Source organism: Lichenostomus cassidix, chromosome 6 (assembly GCF_008360975.1).
Source record: "Lichenostomus cassidix isolate B80296 chromosome 6, HeHo_3.0, whole genome shotgun sequence".
In the NCBI taxonomy this organism is placed as follows: domain Eukaryota; kingdom Metazoa; phylum Chordata; class Aves; order Passeriformes; family Meliphagidae; genus Lichenostomus; species Lichenostomus cassidix.
Genome location: NC_139487.1, coordinates 26,749,175 through 26,762,744, shown reverse-complemented (window position 1 = coordinate 26,762,744; position 13,570 = coordinate 26,749,175). Strand labels below are relative to the sequence as shown.

The 13,570-nt window shown below is 41.8% G+C and overlaps 1 protein-coding gene across 2 annotated transcripts in view; it reads right to left on the bottom strand.

Moving 5' to 3' along the window:
• Nucleotides 1-12,705, bottom strand: part of GRID1 (glutamate ionotropic receptor delta type subunit 1) — a 538,463-nt gene extending 525,758 nt beyond the window's left edge. The window contains exon 1 of one of the 2 annotated variants that reach the window (XM_085064174.1): nucleotides 12,655-12,705. In XM_085064174.1, coding sequence (XP_084920300.1) covers nucleotides 12,655-12,667 — 13 coding nt within the window. In that variant the 5' untranslated portion in view covers nucleotides 12,668-12,705. Of the gene's footprint in view, nucleotides 1-12,550; nucleotides 12,588-12,654 lie in introns of those variants that run through there. The other variant, XM_085064179.1, reaches the window with a different exon arrangement.
• Between the last annotated feature and the right edge of the window lie 865 nt (nucleotides 12,706-13,570).

The window sequence follows — 13,570 nt, the reverse complement described above, 5'->3', positions numbered from 1 at the left end:
ATTACCCTTGGTCTCTTTGCTTGTGATAAGTGTCTCAGTACAGGAAAGTGGGACCTTACAGATTGTGCAGGTCCTGAAGAAACCTTTTACTTGCATAGTGAATGACCAGACAGAATGAAGATTGTGGAGCACATACAGAGGCACTTCTGTGACACTCAAGTGGCTCAATGTTGTGGCTTTTAATCACTGACCAGTTCTCATTTTTCCCAAACTGCCAATTCCATCTATTCTGACTTAGCACAGAAACTACAATATTCTTTCCTCTAGTCACAAGGGAAGCTCATAGACCTTCAAAACAGATCTCTCTTTGCCCAGCTGACTATTTCTGTTCCTGTTGTGTTCTCCCTTGCTAAAAGTTCATCACCAACCTCTCAAACACTGTGACCTCTCCCTGGTTCCCTGCTCCCTCCCTCAGAGGGAAATTACCTTTGAGCTAAAGAGACTGAAACATCCTTCTGCAGTCCTAGTCTGTCTCTCTCATTCAAAACATTTTCTCAGCTTTAGCTCTCAGATAAGCAAAGTGATGCAGTTGCATCTTTGCTTTTTTCCTCCATTCTTCTTGTTGCCTGCAATTCCCTCAGACCTTCTACAAACTCCTGGCCTCAGAACATCTCAGCTCCAGGCTAATGTAACTACAACTTGTCTTAAACAACTTCACTGCCTTGTTATAATTTCCCTGGTTTAAAAGTGCCTTCCCTTTTTCCTTTTTTTTTTTCTTGAAAAATTTCCTTTCTTTCAATTATTACTCGATTCTGACAGCAGTTATCCTATTTTATTTCACATTTTACAGCTAGGTATCCTGTCTTAAAATTCAAAATAGGTGGTGAATAGCTTTCTCAGCAGTAAAGGCTTGGGAAGATATCAAGGTAAACCTGTTCTCTGTTTTTTTCTCTTAAATCCTTATCCATTAGAAATCTTGACCTTTATTTAAAATTAATTTACACCACTTGTATTTGAGACAAAATTTGAACATATGAAGCATTGCACAGGTTCAGAAAGCATGGAAAGAGAAGCTAAGACACATATGTAAATCTTGGGTTTTCTTCAGAGCTTTCTTGGAATACAAACAATAAAAACAGATGTTTTCTTTTAAAAATTGTCCAAAAACATGCACAATATACTTCCCTTTGGTTTAGTCATCTGAGCTGTGGAAGAACTCCCGGCACTGTGGTAACAACATAAAAGGGTAGATGACCATCAGCATTTCAACTCAGAGCAATGAGCACACCAGTTCTCCATCCCTGAGCACAGGAACAGAAACATAACCTTGACAGAAGAAACTTTTGAGAAATAGAGCTGGTGCAACTGTCATCTGGCTAAAGGGCGCCATCCTCCACTCTTGGATTTAAGGTACAGATGTATCAGACTGCAAATGATCTGAGCTAGGCTCTGCTTGACAGATTGCACGCAAACACCAGCCCCTGCAAACATCATCTTCCCAAGTAAGCAATTTATGTGGTTGTGCTGGGTATAACAGAGTGTTATAGAGTCTTTAAATGAAAGGCAGCAGTCACAAAGACAACATCCACTGCGGGTTAATGGAGAATTAAATACTCCAGCCAGCTTCAAATCTATTTCCCTAAAACTTCAGGAGCAAGATTTGAACCCTTGAAGTCACAGCAGTTACACTTAGGATCAATCCAGATTTAGGCATTGGTTAGAATAAGTATGCTTTAAAAAAAACCCAAACACCAAAAATATATATTGTAAAGTAAATGAAAAAAAAAAATAAAAAGACCTTCAGAGTACTTTTTCTTTTTTTATATCATCCATAACTTTTTCAGGTTGTTTTGCCTGTCGTCATGTGAAATCTATGTATTTCGTGAACTTGTTTTCTTTCTTTGGGAGTGAATGTACTGATTTTCTCTATATTTATTCATTTATGAGAAGTGTTTCCAAAATGGCTGAAGGGTTTAACCATACAAATCTTTTTGACTGTCAATAGGATTTGTTTTTGAAAATTCTCTAGAGGCTTTTGAAAATGCTAAACCCCCAGTCCTACAATAAGTCTGCTTTGTGTACTATTGTGTTTTTATTTCACAATTGCTCTACTGAGCTGGCTTACAGGCATGCATATCTGCTGATCAGCACATTTCAAGGAATCCTGGAGAATACACATCAAATTCTCTGACTCCTGTAAGGTAATCATAAGCACCATGTAAGTAAGGACACAAGAATTCTAGAAACTGACTCTGAAAGATCAGCAGAAGCCAAGAGTGAGTGGGAGATATGTTTAATTGGATAGTTCTAAATCTCCACACATAAATCAGACGAAACTGAATTGTCTGGAATAGAATATTAGCCACCTTCAGTGTATTCCCTATCACACAGCAGGGCAGCATTTTGGATCAAACTCACCCTACTGAACATACTGAATTCCTCAGCTCTGCTGAGCATTTCAGGTTAATAATACAGAGGAGGCAGGCGAGGTGAATCATAGAAGATCAGAAAAGGCCAAACTGTTGCACTCACTTTTCAGCTTCCCCACAGGACAGTGCTCACCAAGCAAGGCTGTGGTGTCAATGCACAGGGTGAAATGGTGGCCAGGTGTGGTGGGCTTGAAAATCTGAAAGATCTCACATGGGATCATCCATGCACCAGGCACAGTGTAGAACATGAAGATGCTTTTTATTCCTTTGTGTCTCAATTTTAAAAATTGATTGGCAGAGCTCAGCTCAGACTCACTGAACTCAGTTTGACTGCCATATCCAGGTTCATGACTAGGTCTATAAAGATTAAAATTTTTCCCCTCTTGAGACATAGCTGTGTTTTTCTCCAACAAAGAAACACTTTCTAGCACAGTCTGTATATCTGTGAATATCTGGAAGTCCCTTATTAGAAAAACAGAGAATGAACTGTCGAAATTTTCTGAATATGAATATATTCAGAAAATATGAATTTTCTCAACAGGGGTAAAATTTTAAAAAATGCATCATAGAGATAGATCTGCTGAAGCAACAGTCTTTTGAGCCTAGAAAATCATGACTCAGAAAGCTGCACAGCTATCGCAGACAACTCCCATTGACCCTAGCCCATAGTGTTTCAGGCAATAGAACAATATGCAAACCTAAAGTAAGTTAGTTTTCAGGAGAAAGATTTTAAAAAGGTTTTTATTCAAGTTTTGCGCCCTATGTCAGCTAAAATTGTATGCAGAGTAGGTGAAAGAAGCAAAAGTCAGAAAAGGCTGCAGGTAAAAAGATTATTCCATCTAAGGAGGTTATAATTACAAAGTGAATCACCACAAATACACACTGAATATCTCCATCATTATCTGCCTTCTGGAGTGAATGACTGGGTGCTCAGATTAGTAACTTTCTCCTGAAGTCCAGATTTTCTGTAGGCTAAACAGAACTCAGCATCTCTGAGCAGTCTGGGAAAAAAATTTGTCTGGCACCATCAAAAATAATATAAAGTCTGAAATGGTAACTTGTGCTGGTAAGCTCTTTTAAAAAAAAAAAAAAACCCAAAACACTTCTTACTTTAGGGTCACAGTTTCTATCTTACATCCTACAGCTTATATGAGATCAATTTGAATTTTCCTTTTTCCATCTCTTTTTCTAATTACTGGTAAAAATTTTGACATTCAACTCTGCTTCTGATCTCCCAACTTAAAATATTTAATGGAAATTAGTAACAATGAATCTAAGGAAATTATCATAAAGCAAAACCAACAAGTAGGTGACTGCAATGAATTGCCCCCCTGGCCCTGGCCAGCTAGTCATGATCAAAGAGAGAATACATGGATTGTAAGGTCATTAAAAGACAAGGGAGACACAACTGATATTGATGTAAGGGAAAACAAGCTTAGAGAAGTCTAGTCATTAGTCCAGTCAGTTCAATGGAAGAACTATTCACGTGGGACAAGGCCCACTGCATGCCCTCAGTCTCCTGTAGGACACAGAGGTCCCCCATTATCAGTGGCCATGCCTGATTAGCCACTTAGCCACCCATCTGCAAATGATCTGAGCTCTGTAATTGACCCAATGGGACCACAGGGCTCCCCCAGTTGCTCCCCTAGTTGTGAACAATTATTGAATTGTGGCACTATGGCACTCAGCAGTCACCCACACACCAAAGAAACCCATTTTATGCTACCAAATGCTTTGTGATACTCCCTTTAAAATGTATTCATGTGAAGACACATTTTGTGAAGCAAAATCCTGCAAAATAACCACAATAGAGGAGCAATTGGAGTGAATTAATTTTACCTGATACAACTGGTGGCCATTATAATTACAAAAGCAGCTCAACTTGCTATAGAATTCTCTATTGATACACTTTTATCTTGAAGAGGGGTAAAGAAAGAAAAGCATTTAAAGGCACCTTATTATCTTCCTGACTGCAGGTCAGGACAGGAGCTGAGTCTGGCTCTCTCTATGTCCTGTCTTCAGTAAGTAGTGTGTCAATAAAAGGAGCAAAATGTAACAGAACTTGAAGAGTCCCTTATTCCATAGAAAATGGCTTAGAAGCTAGTTTCACCATTACAGCTTAAAAAGTCTATTAAAAAAAAACCCAAAAAACTCAAATTGCGGTAGATTCAGGAATTCAACCTACACGTTAATTTATCACAGCACACTGTAAGTCAGCAGGAGTCTGACATCACAGCTGACATCTAAGATTTGAACTTGAGCATTACAGCCTACTTTGATTTAAATACTATCTCCAATACCACTTTCAAGAGAGTTATGTCATGGAAATGAAGATTTGTGTCACATTTACTTATTACAGTACAAGAAAAATATACACAGTGATCCTGTCTTCCAAAATACAATTGCAAATTTAATTGCTCTGCTGAAATTATCCTGAATTAAATACTTGCAAATTCTAATATTGTGTGTTCTGAAGACTTTAAGGTAGTAAAATAGGCTCTTTATCACAGTTTCATGAAGAGTGAGAAGGAAAAATTAATCCTATGATAAATATCTAGCAGTAAAAGGATAATGAAGCCAATATAGAGCGGCCTAAGGATTGGAACTGGCCAGGGAATAAATAGCAACAGACTGGTTCACATTTTCCCTGCCTCTTGTGGCATTAAATCTTTCTTGAGAGAGAAATTGCACCTACCCATTTTCCTAAAAGAAGGATGTATTACTGAAAGTGATAGAAGGTCAACAGCAATTTATCGACATAACTGTCTAAGACCATCACAGTTTTTCAGCCTATTCTCTTAATGATGCAACATGATAGATATAGTTATTTTGAAGGGTGTTATTCCTTTTTGCACATATGGCAAGAGCAGCTTTTGCCAAAAACACAAAAAGTATTACAAAGTTGCTATGAGAGATTTTTAAAAACAAGTTAATTACTCATCTATGTGAGAAAGGAAACATCTGCCTTAAGAAAACCACCAACCAACCCATTTTCATTTTGAAAATGGTCAGATACGATTCAAGTCCAAGACATAAAAAAACATACAGGTAGGCATCAGATCCAATTCCACTGTTGATTTTCAACAGTCTTCTGATGTTATAGCAGGACCTAGTAATAAAAAGCCCTGTGCCCACAGACATATCACATTTCCTCATTCTGCTTAGAGCTTGCCATTTGTTTATTTTTTGATAACTGAAAATTCAATTGAATTCAGCTACAGAGTAAAAAGGTCTTCCCTGATATGAAGCATCATTCTTACTGTATAATAAGTCTCTGTTCCAAAATAAGAGAGTACTACCCAAATAAACAATAATTTTAAAATGATATATATACTGTTATTTTCAGGAAAAAAAAACACTATGAAAAATTTCAGCCCAAACATTTTATTTGTGCTATAAACCACTAAAGACAAGCTCTTGCAACAGAAATTGGTATAAGTAATGCTAAGTAATAGCAGCCCTACCTATACTGGGGAAAAAAGATCCAGCCTGTAAGAATGCTGAGGCAGAGCTGAGTCATGCCCTGTCCTTGGAACTGCCCAGCAGAGTCTCATTGAGCATGACACAAATGGGAAAGTGCAAGTAGTTGCCTGAAACCTTTTGTCCAAGGAGAGAGCAAACCATGGTCAGCCTCAAGAGCCTGGACAGTCAAGAGAAAAAGTCTCCCATTGATTTCAAGGACCTTGTGTTCAGCTCTGCAATGTTTGTTTTCATGCAAACCAAGCTATTCTGCAAGTTTCCAGCCTAGCCAAACTTCCAAGCATGAATTACAATGGAAACTGGAATGCATTCAAATGTTATTGGCTCTTCAGAAGCGGAGCCAAATTCACACAAAAAAGCAATGTTTAACAGATAGGAATATGTTGATTACCCAAAAATTGTGTAGATTCAAATGGTAATGTAATAAAATCCAGAATTCTGTTTTCAGGCCAGGAGAAAGAGTGGAACAGCAATCTGAGACTGTTCCAGCCTCACAAAATGCAGACTATTGCTGGGCTTGTGACACATCCACTGATAATAGAAAGTAGAAGGGATAACTGTGGAGTTTTGTTGTTATTTAAAGGCTCTTTTAATCGATAAGTTACTTACATGTGCAATTTCCCAGCTTAGCCATAGAAAGGTAGCACTATATTTTTCAGGAGTGTATTGCTTATTAACATATTTCAGCTTTCTTCCTTACAGTGTGCAAACTCCTGTTGCATAATGTTTAATACAACACATTTTAAGCTGGTGTTTTACTTCTGAGACCCTGTAGAGGGCATTAGGAAACACAAACGCTGCCTCTTCCCAAGGCCTACATTTCTGGGACTGTAATGGGAGTGGAGCTAATGAGGATGGATTGAAATCCAGCAGATACACCCACTTCTTAACACTTCTGCTGCATATATAAAGTAAAAGAATCACCATCTTTCTGCTGCCAGTAAACCTGCCAGATATAGCAGGGACTGTGATCCTTTTCCTTGACCTGAAATAATTTCTTTTCACTTGCTTGCCAATGTGGAGTTTGTGTATGAATTTGCTACAATTAGGTTCTGCAAGTCTCACTACTAATATTCAGTGCAGTGTAGCAACATTTTCCCTCCTAATCACATTATTTTCCTCTTAGTCTTCTGTATTTCCTCCTGTTGCAGGACTTACTCTACCTTAGGGGTGTGTTTCAAAGGTGCTTGTTTCTTTCATGTTATTCTCCTTCCTAGTCCACTGAGTGGCACCAAAGTTTTTTCTTAACCCTTGGCTTTTCTGTTTATCGGAGAGAAGAAAAGTAAATCACTGCAAGACAGGTGTCCATCCTGAAGAGTGGTAATGACACATCTATACCTGAGAAGAGATACCCATGAATATCCATCTGCCTTAAAATGAGTCTGAGGAAAAGGACAGGCCTGGACAAAGAGTAACTGGGGTGTTTCAGTTATGGGAAAGGGTCTTTCCCTCACCACAAGAGTCGATGGTTTGTTCTTGTGAAAACTGGAAACCTATCAGAGGTCATCAAGGACAGTGACAGCTCCTTTTTCATTCCTCACAACTCTTCTATTCCCTGGTCTGTTAATTGAATAAGGAAAACAGACCAAGCTGTCAAATCCTCTCCCTAGCTTCCCAGATTTCTGGAACAGTTGAAGCTCGCAACAGTCTCGAGCTCATTTTCATTCAAGAGCATGTGGAAATACAAGGCACGATGGGAAGGGTTGTCTTTACAATAGATTCACACTGGATTAATCCAAGTGGAAAGCTGCATGCCTCTTGGTTTTTTTCAAAAGAGTGTCTAATAGGATTAATTTCAAGGCCATGGATGTGAGTTACCATGTTTTCTTCCAAGTAAGGCAGAAGGGGCCATGGTGCTGGGCATTATGGGGCTCCCTGCCAGCCAGCTCTGCTGCATGCTTCTTTGCCAATTAGTCTTGCAATGTCTGCCCCAAACAAACAGGTTTCCAATGAGCTTGCTCATTTAGCATTTCTGTATCCCATTTCCCCCATACAATCACTTGTTTTTATGCTCTGGAGCTGGCAATTCAGATACAAGAGGTGCAAGGTAAGAGAGGGACAGACACACAAAAATCTGCACCACCTCCACTCTTATTCCAAAAGATCTCATGAGAGAACACCTGCCTGAACTCCCCAGGAGCAGGTGTGTACAAGGAAGGTGAGAAGCAAAGTGAGCCAAGAGGAGCTGTCCATGCCTCGACTGAGGACACAGGCAGCTGCCACTGGTCTGTGACCTGTAAGCCACACAGTATTTATGCTAAAGGAAACGTGTGTTTGCAGCTACTTCTCAGCAACTTCACTCTGAAGGACATTGTAATTTATATGAACCATAAAAGCTGGATATTGCCTTTCTGGTTGAGAGGTGTGCAGAGTGGACGAACTGAGGCATTTCTTTCAACAGAACACCTGTATTGAGAGGTTCAGTTAGTGGCCATGTACCATGTTCCCCAACTAAGTTTTGATAAAGGTATGCACTATGTTCCCCAGCTAAATTTTGATAAAGATCTGGACCTAGAATTTATAAAAATTGTGTACTGGAGATTCAAAGGGGCTTAGCAAAGGAGAAAAGAGTCTGCTGTGGAACCTAATAGTAATAGATGCTCACAATTTAGAGTCACTTAACAACATAAAGCTTTGGGATATTATTGAGCTAAGCAGAAAGGAATCACTCAGTGCTCCCTACTCCAGCATTCTCTGTTGCAGAACATCAGTCTCGGTCATCGAAGTGAAAAATTCTTTGAGTTACATTTTTGCTAAGCATCTATGCATGATAACACTTCAGTTATGAAGACATAGGTCTGAGAGGCTTAAAAGCTCTCTACAGCAACCAGATATATCCATCTTTTATTGGCTGAATTTCGATGCCTGCTGTTTCTCATTTCAGAATTATGGTTATCACAGAAAAACGCCTCGTTCTCTTTCTGCTGTGTACCACATGTGACAGAAGACATTGTAAGGCCTGTCTGGGCAAGTATTTCCTTCCCTACCACTCCCAATGAATCTATTTGAGGATTACTATAAGCCTGATTAAGTGTTTGCCTCATATATTGTACCACATCAGATTTTTGGGAAGTACTGTAGTACAGCTATCAGAATTCAGTCATTAATATAATCTGCCACAGAGACCTTTTTAGTTTTCTGCAGGATCTCTGTAGCCAAGTAAGAAAGCAGCTAAGAAATTGTACTGCCTCTGTCACAGGGTCCCACATAATGTGAACTCAGCTTGGAGGAGGTGATCCTTGAATACTACCATCTTTCCCTCCCTTCCCTCCAGGGCCTTATCCCATGGCACTCTACCAAGCAGATTCCTGAAGAGGCCAAAGCCTGCTCTCCTGAAGTCTGGGGTAGTGAGCTTGCTGTGCACCCTTTTCACTGTCCTAACACTTCAACACTCCAGCATTTCAGATATTGGGGAGGCTGAAAGAATACATGAGGACCAGGATGGCCTCTTCCACTCAGTCTTCCTGGTTACCACTATAATGCCACTATCCCTGCCCTACTTTAGTCCTGACCCATAAGCTGTCAGCCAGCTCCTCATCCATCCCCAGGCAGAGATCCATGCACTCCAGCTGGGTGTTAATATAGATGGTAAGACCCCTTCCTTATCTCCCTTAAGTACCTGTATCCTTTCATTCCAATACTCTGGTCATAGGATCCATCCCACACATCTCCATGATTCAAAAAAATCACAGCTCCGCAAATATGCACACATCTCTAACTCCCCTTAATTATTCCCACTGCTGTATGCATTTGCATTGAGGCACTCAAATCTAGCCCCCTGTAAAGCTTTCAACTGGCTGAAATTCCTTTGTGCTGCTCTTCAGGGGCTCTCCTGCTGACATATGATCCCTCTCCAGGCTCTGGGCACCCCTTGCTGGCCCTGGCTTTCAGCTGGTAGGAGTGGGATGGACTGAAGGTCCCTTCCCACGGAAACTCTAAAGCCCTGTCCGCCAGCCTAGCAAGCCTGTAACTGATGATGCTCTCCCCTTTCTTTGACAGATGGAGCCCATCTGCCCCCAGCAGACCAGGTTTCCAAGCAGGGTCCTATGCTCTAGGTAGCAGAACCAGGCCTTGTCATTGCTGTTGCAAGCCTTTATTCTCCAGCATCACTGGCCCTTCCTCCTCCCTCCCTCCTTTCTGTATGTGCCAGCAGGAAAGTTTGGGTCTGTTTGGCTGTGGGTCCACTACAGACTGTGCTTGGAGCCAGCTCTCTCACTCCTTCCCAGCCTCCCTGATGCTACTCGCCCATCTCACCACCTCCTGCAGCTCAGCCAACTGTTGCAAATATGCAAATTGTAATTAGAAGGAAGTGTTAGACCAGCCACATTAGCACTGATGTTGCAAACACTGCAGCTTGATTTACACAACAACATTTTGACAGCACAATTATGTCAGTTAAAAAGAGGGGTAAGAGCGCAGCTACAGCATCTTAGCTCTGACAGAGCGGACAAAATCACTCCTTATTGAGTTCACACTGAATCTGACATATTTTCTTCTGAAGCAGAACTAGAGCCGTACAGGGACTGCTCAGCTGGAAAACAAGCTGTGAAGGCAAGAAAGTATAGCCAGGGAGCAACGATGAGCAATTGGAAGCAGTACAATTAGCACATATGGATCCACGAGAGGATGACCTCCTCCTTTTTTTAAACCTTCATCATTTTCACTAGAAGAGAAACTCCTATTGAATTCAGTAGGCTATTGAGGGGTCTATCTAAAGTTTGCACAGCAATTGGGATGAGTCCATGATTGTAACAATAAAATTGTTATTAATTGTAACTATTCAATTAGGAACCTTGCTCAGCTGCAACTTAATTACCAGAACGCAGCCTACTCACAAGCTTTCCTGTGCTTGTAAGTGCATATTAAACGTTAGTAATAAACTGCTTTATTATCTAAAAACACACAGGACAAAAAAGAAGTGAGTCAGCAGAAATAAAACCTCTGATTTAAATTATTGCTAGCATGCTAACATTTGCCTCATAGTCCTTTGAGAAGTCAGGCTTTGCATGAATATTTTGTACTGTGAAATCAATGAAGACACCAAGTTCTTTTTCCAAGATGAAGAGATCGAATCCCTGCTTTAAATAGGGGAAAAAAGCATTGACATTTCAAGAACAGTACAGTTTGTACTTCTAAGATGAGATGTGAGCACTATGAATTATGACTCTGATATTAAGTAGTTCTGGTCCATGTATTACTCTCCCCTCAAGAGCAACTTCAATTTCCATCTCCACTGAAGTTAAAAAGAAGGCTGAATTAGAAGCATGTTTCTTCTCCAATTCAGTTCTCTTCAAAACAGAACAGGGGAGTTTAAAATGTCTTGGAGAGAGGGCAAGGAACTATGTATAACTATAGCAAAGTCAGCAGTATTGTAGCACAAAAAACAAACACTTGAGATTTAAAATAGAAACTGCATGCCTGGATTTTAGCAAGAAGCCATTTACAGCCCTTTTCATTCCTTGTGTAATGGACAGGGACAGGAATAAAAACCCCACAAAGCAAGGTGTGCACTCCATCTAAGTTGCTGTCTAAGCACAGAAATTAGAAAGAGTTTCCAAAACTGAGTAAAGAGAACAGTTAAAAGAGTGATCCCTTTCTCTCAATTAATGTATTTCCACTGGAGTTTCACATCTGCAATGCAACTGCATTTTGACAAAGTGCTGCCTAGAAACAGTGTCCAAGCCCCATCTTCCCTGTGCATGCACTGCACCAATCACTTCTACATCACATAGCCTGTTTTCTTCTCAGGTAGTATCTTCTGTCTCCTACTTCTTAATTATTAATTGCTTAAGCTCCAACCATCACCCCCTCTTAGTTCCTGCTGCATTCAACTAGGCCATCTTCTGTTTTATGCAAAGATTTTAAATGATGTAAGCATACTGATCACTAGTCAAAGCAACTAACTGGGGTTTTTATGAGTATCCCATCACTTTATTTGCACATGTGCAATGAGGAATCTTTTTGGAGGCCCAAATACTAACATTTCAACCTTCATTTTTTTGTTTCCTTTTCATCGGGATGAGGAGTGTGCCTTCCTCAGCCCTGGTGCATCCCTAAGGGCCCAGGGTCTATTTCATGTTTAGTTTGCAGTTTGATGCTTACATCCTTTAACATGAAATTCACACTTACAGGAACAGTGTTTGATATTGAAGTAGCTGCAGCTGAATGGACCATGTAATTGGGCATGGATTCACCTGTTGGCAAGCTCCCAAGGAACGTGTGACATCAAGTCACTTTCATGGCTGTCTGCTACGGATACACAATAATGCCCAAAACCACCACATCAACTCTTCTAATCTCTGCAGAAATATGGAGGGCCACAGTCCCACCCTGGGGCACAGGCAACACAACACCTCAGAGTGTGAATGTTCACATGCAGAAACATGTTTACTCAATTTGTCTGTTCTCCTAAGGGAAAAGGAGGATGTAAGTTTCCAAACAGGAGAGAGGAATATATTTCTGTAAATATTAGTGAAACTGGATACCTCAGCTATATACAAATGATGTTTTTCCCCTTCAAATCAGGAAACCCAGAATTCACCCAGTTTCAGCTCTAACAGATCACTGCTTTTAACTTGAGGGAAATTTTCCACAGGAAATTCACCGCTAGTTGTAGCTAGTATGCTCTAATCACAGCCCAAAAGAGCAGCAGACAAGCAGCTAGCTCATGGCTACCTCACAAAAGAAAGTATCTTCTTTACCTGAAGAGCTTTATCCTGTATCACCTGCCCGGGGAACCTTCTGGAAGCCTCCAGCCCCCCTCACCTGCCTGAGGAGCCTTCTGGAAGCCTCCAGCCCCCATCACCTGCCTGAGGCATCGGGCTCGGCTCACCTTCCTAAGGAACCTTCTGGAAGCCTCCAGCCCCCATCACCTGCCTGAGGAGCAGGGCTCGGCTCACCTTCCTGAGGAACCTTCTGGAAGCCTGCAGCAGCACCTGGCGCCGTGCCGGCCGCACCCTGCCCGGGACACAGGCTGTCCCTCAGCGCCGTGCGGGGCAGGGGCTCGGCGCTCCCGCAGGGACACAGCCCCCCGGCCACGCTCACAGCCTGGAATGCCGGAGGCGCTCCGAGGGGAGCCGTCCAGGTTTCGTGACCAGGAGTGGCGTCAGCAGCTGAGGTTCCCCTCAGAGCCCGGGCGGCGCCTCAGGCTATGGGGTAACACCCCCCAGCTCCCAGAGTCGCACCCAGGGGCGCAGCAGCCACAAACCAACCTAAAGTGAATATTCCACACGTTTCCTTCTATCTCTCGCTGACGGGTTGCTGGGCTCCGTCCCTCTCCGACGAGCTGCGGGGTGGGCTGCTCCTGGCCGCCCCATGTGCCGCAGGGTGCCCGGGGCAGCCGGGCTGCGCTGCTCTGGGTTAAAGCCGGCTGGAAATACAGCAGCAGACAGCTGCTCGCTCAAACCCCTCGCTCTGGGATGGGGAGGAGAATCAGAGGAAAACTCTAGGTTGTGATAAGAACAGTTTAATAGTCGAGAACAAAGTAAAATTCGGAAATGACAAGAAATGATAGTAATTCTGGTAATAAAAAGGAAACAAACAAGTGATGCACAATTCAGTTGCTCACCACCCACTGGCCGATGTGAAACCCCCCTTCCCAAACCCAGATCGACCCCACTTCTGGGTAACTCTCCCAGGTTGTCGTCTGGTGTGGAATATCCCTTTGGCCAGTTCGGGTCATACATCCCAGCTATGCTCCCTCCCGATTTCTTTTGTGTACC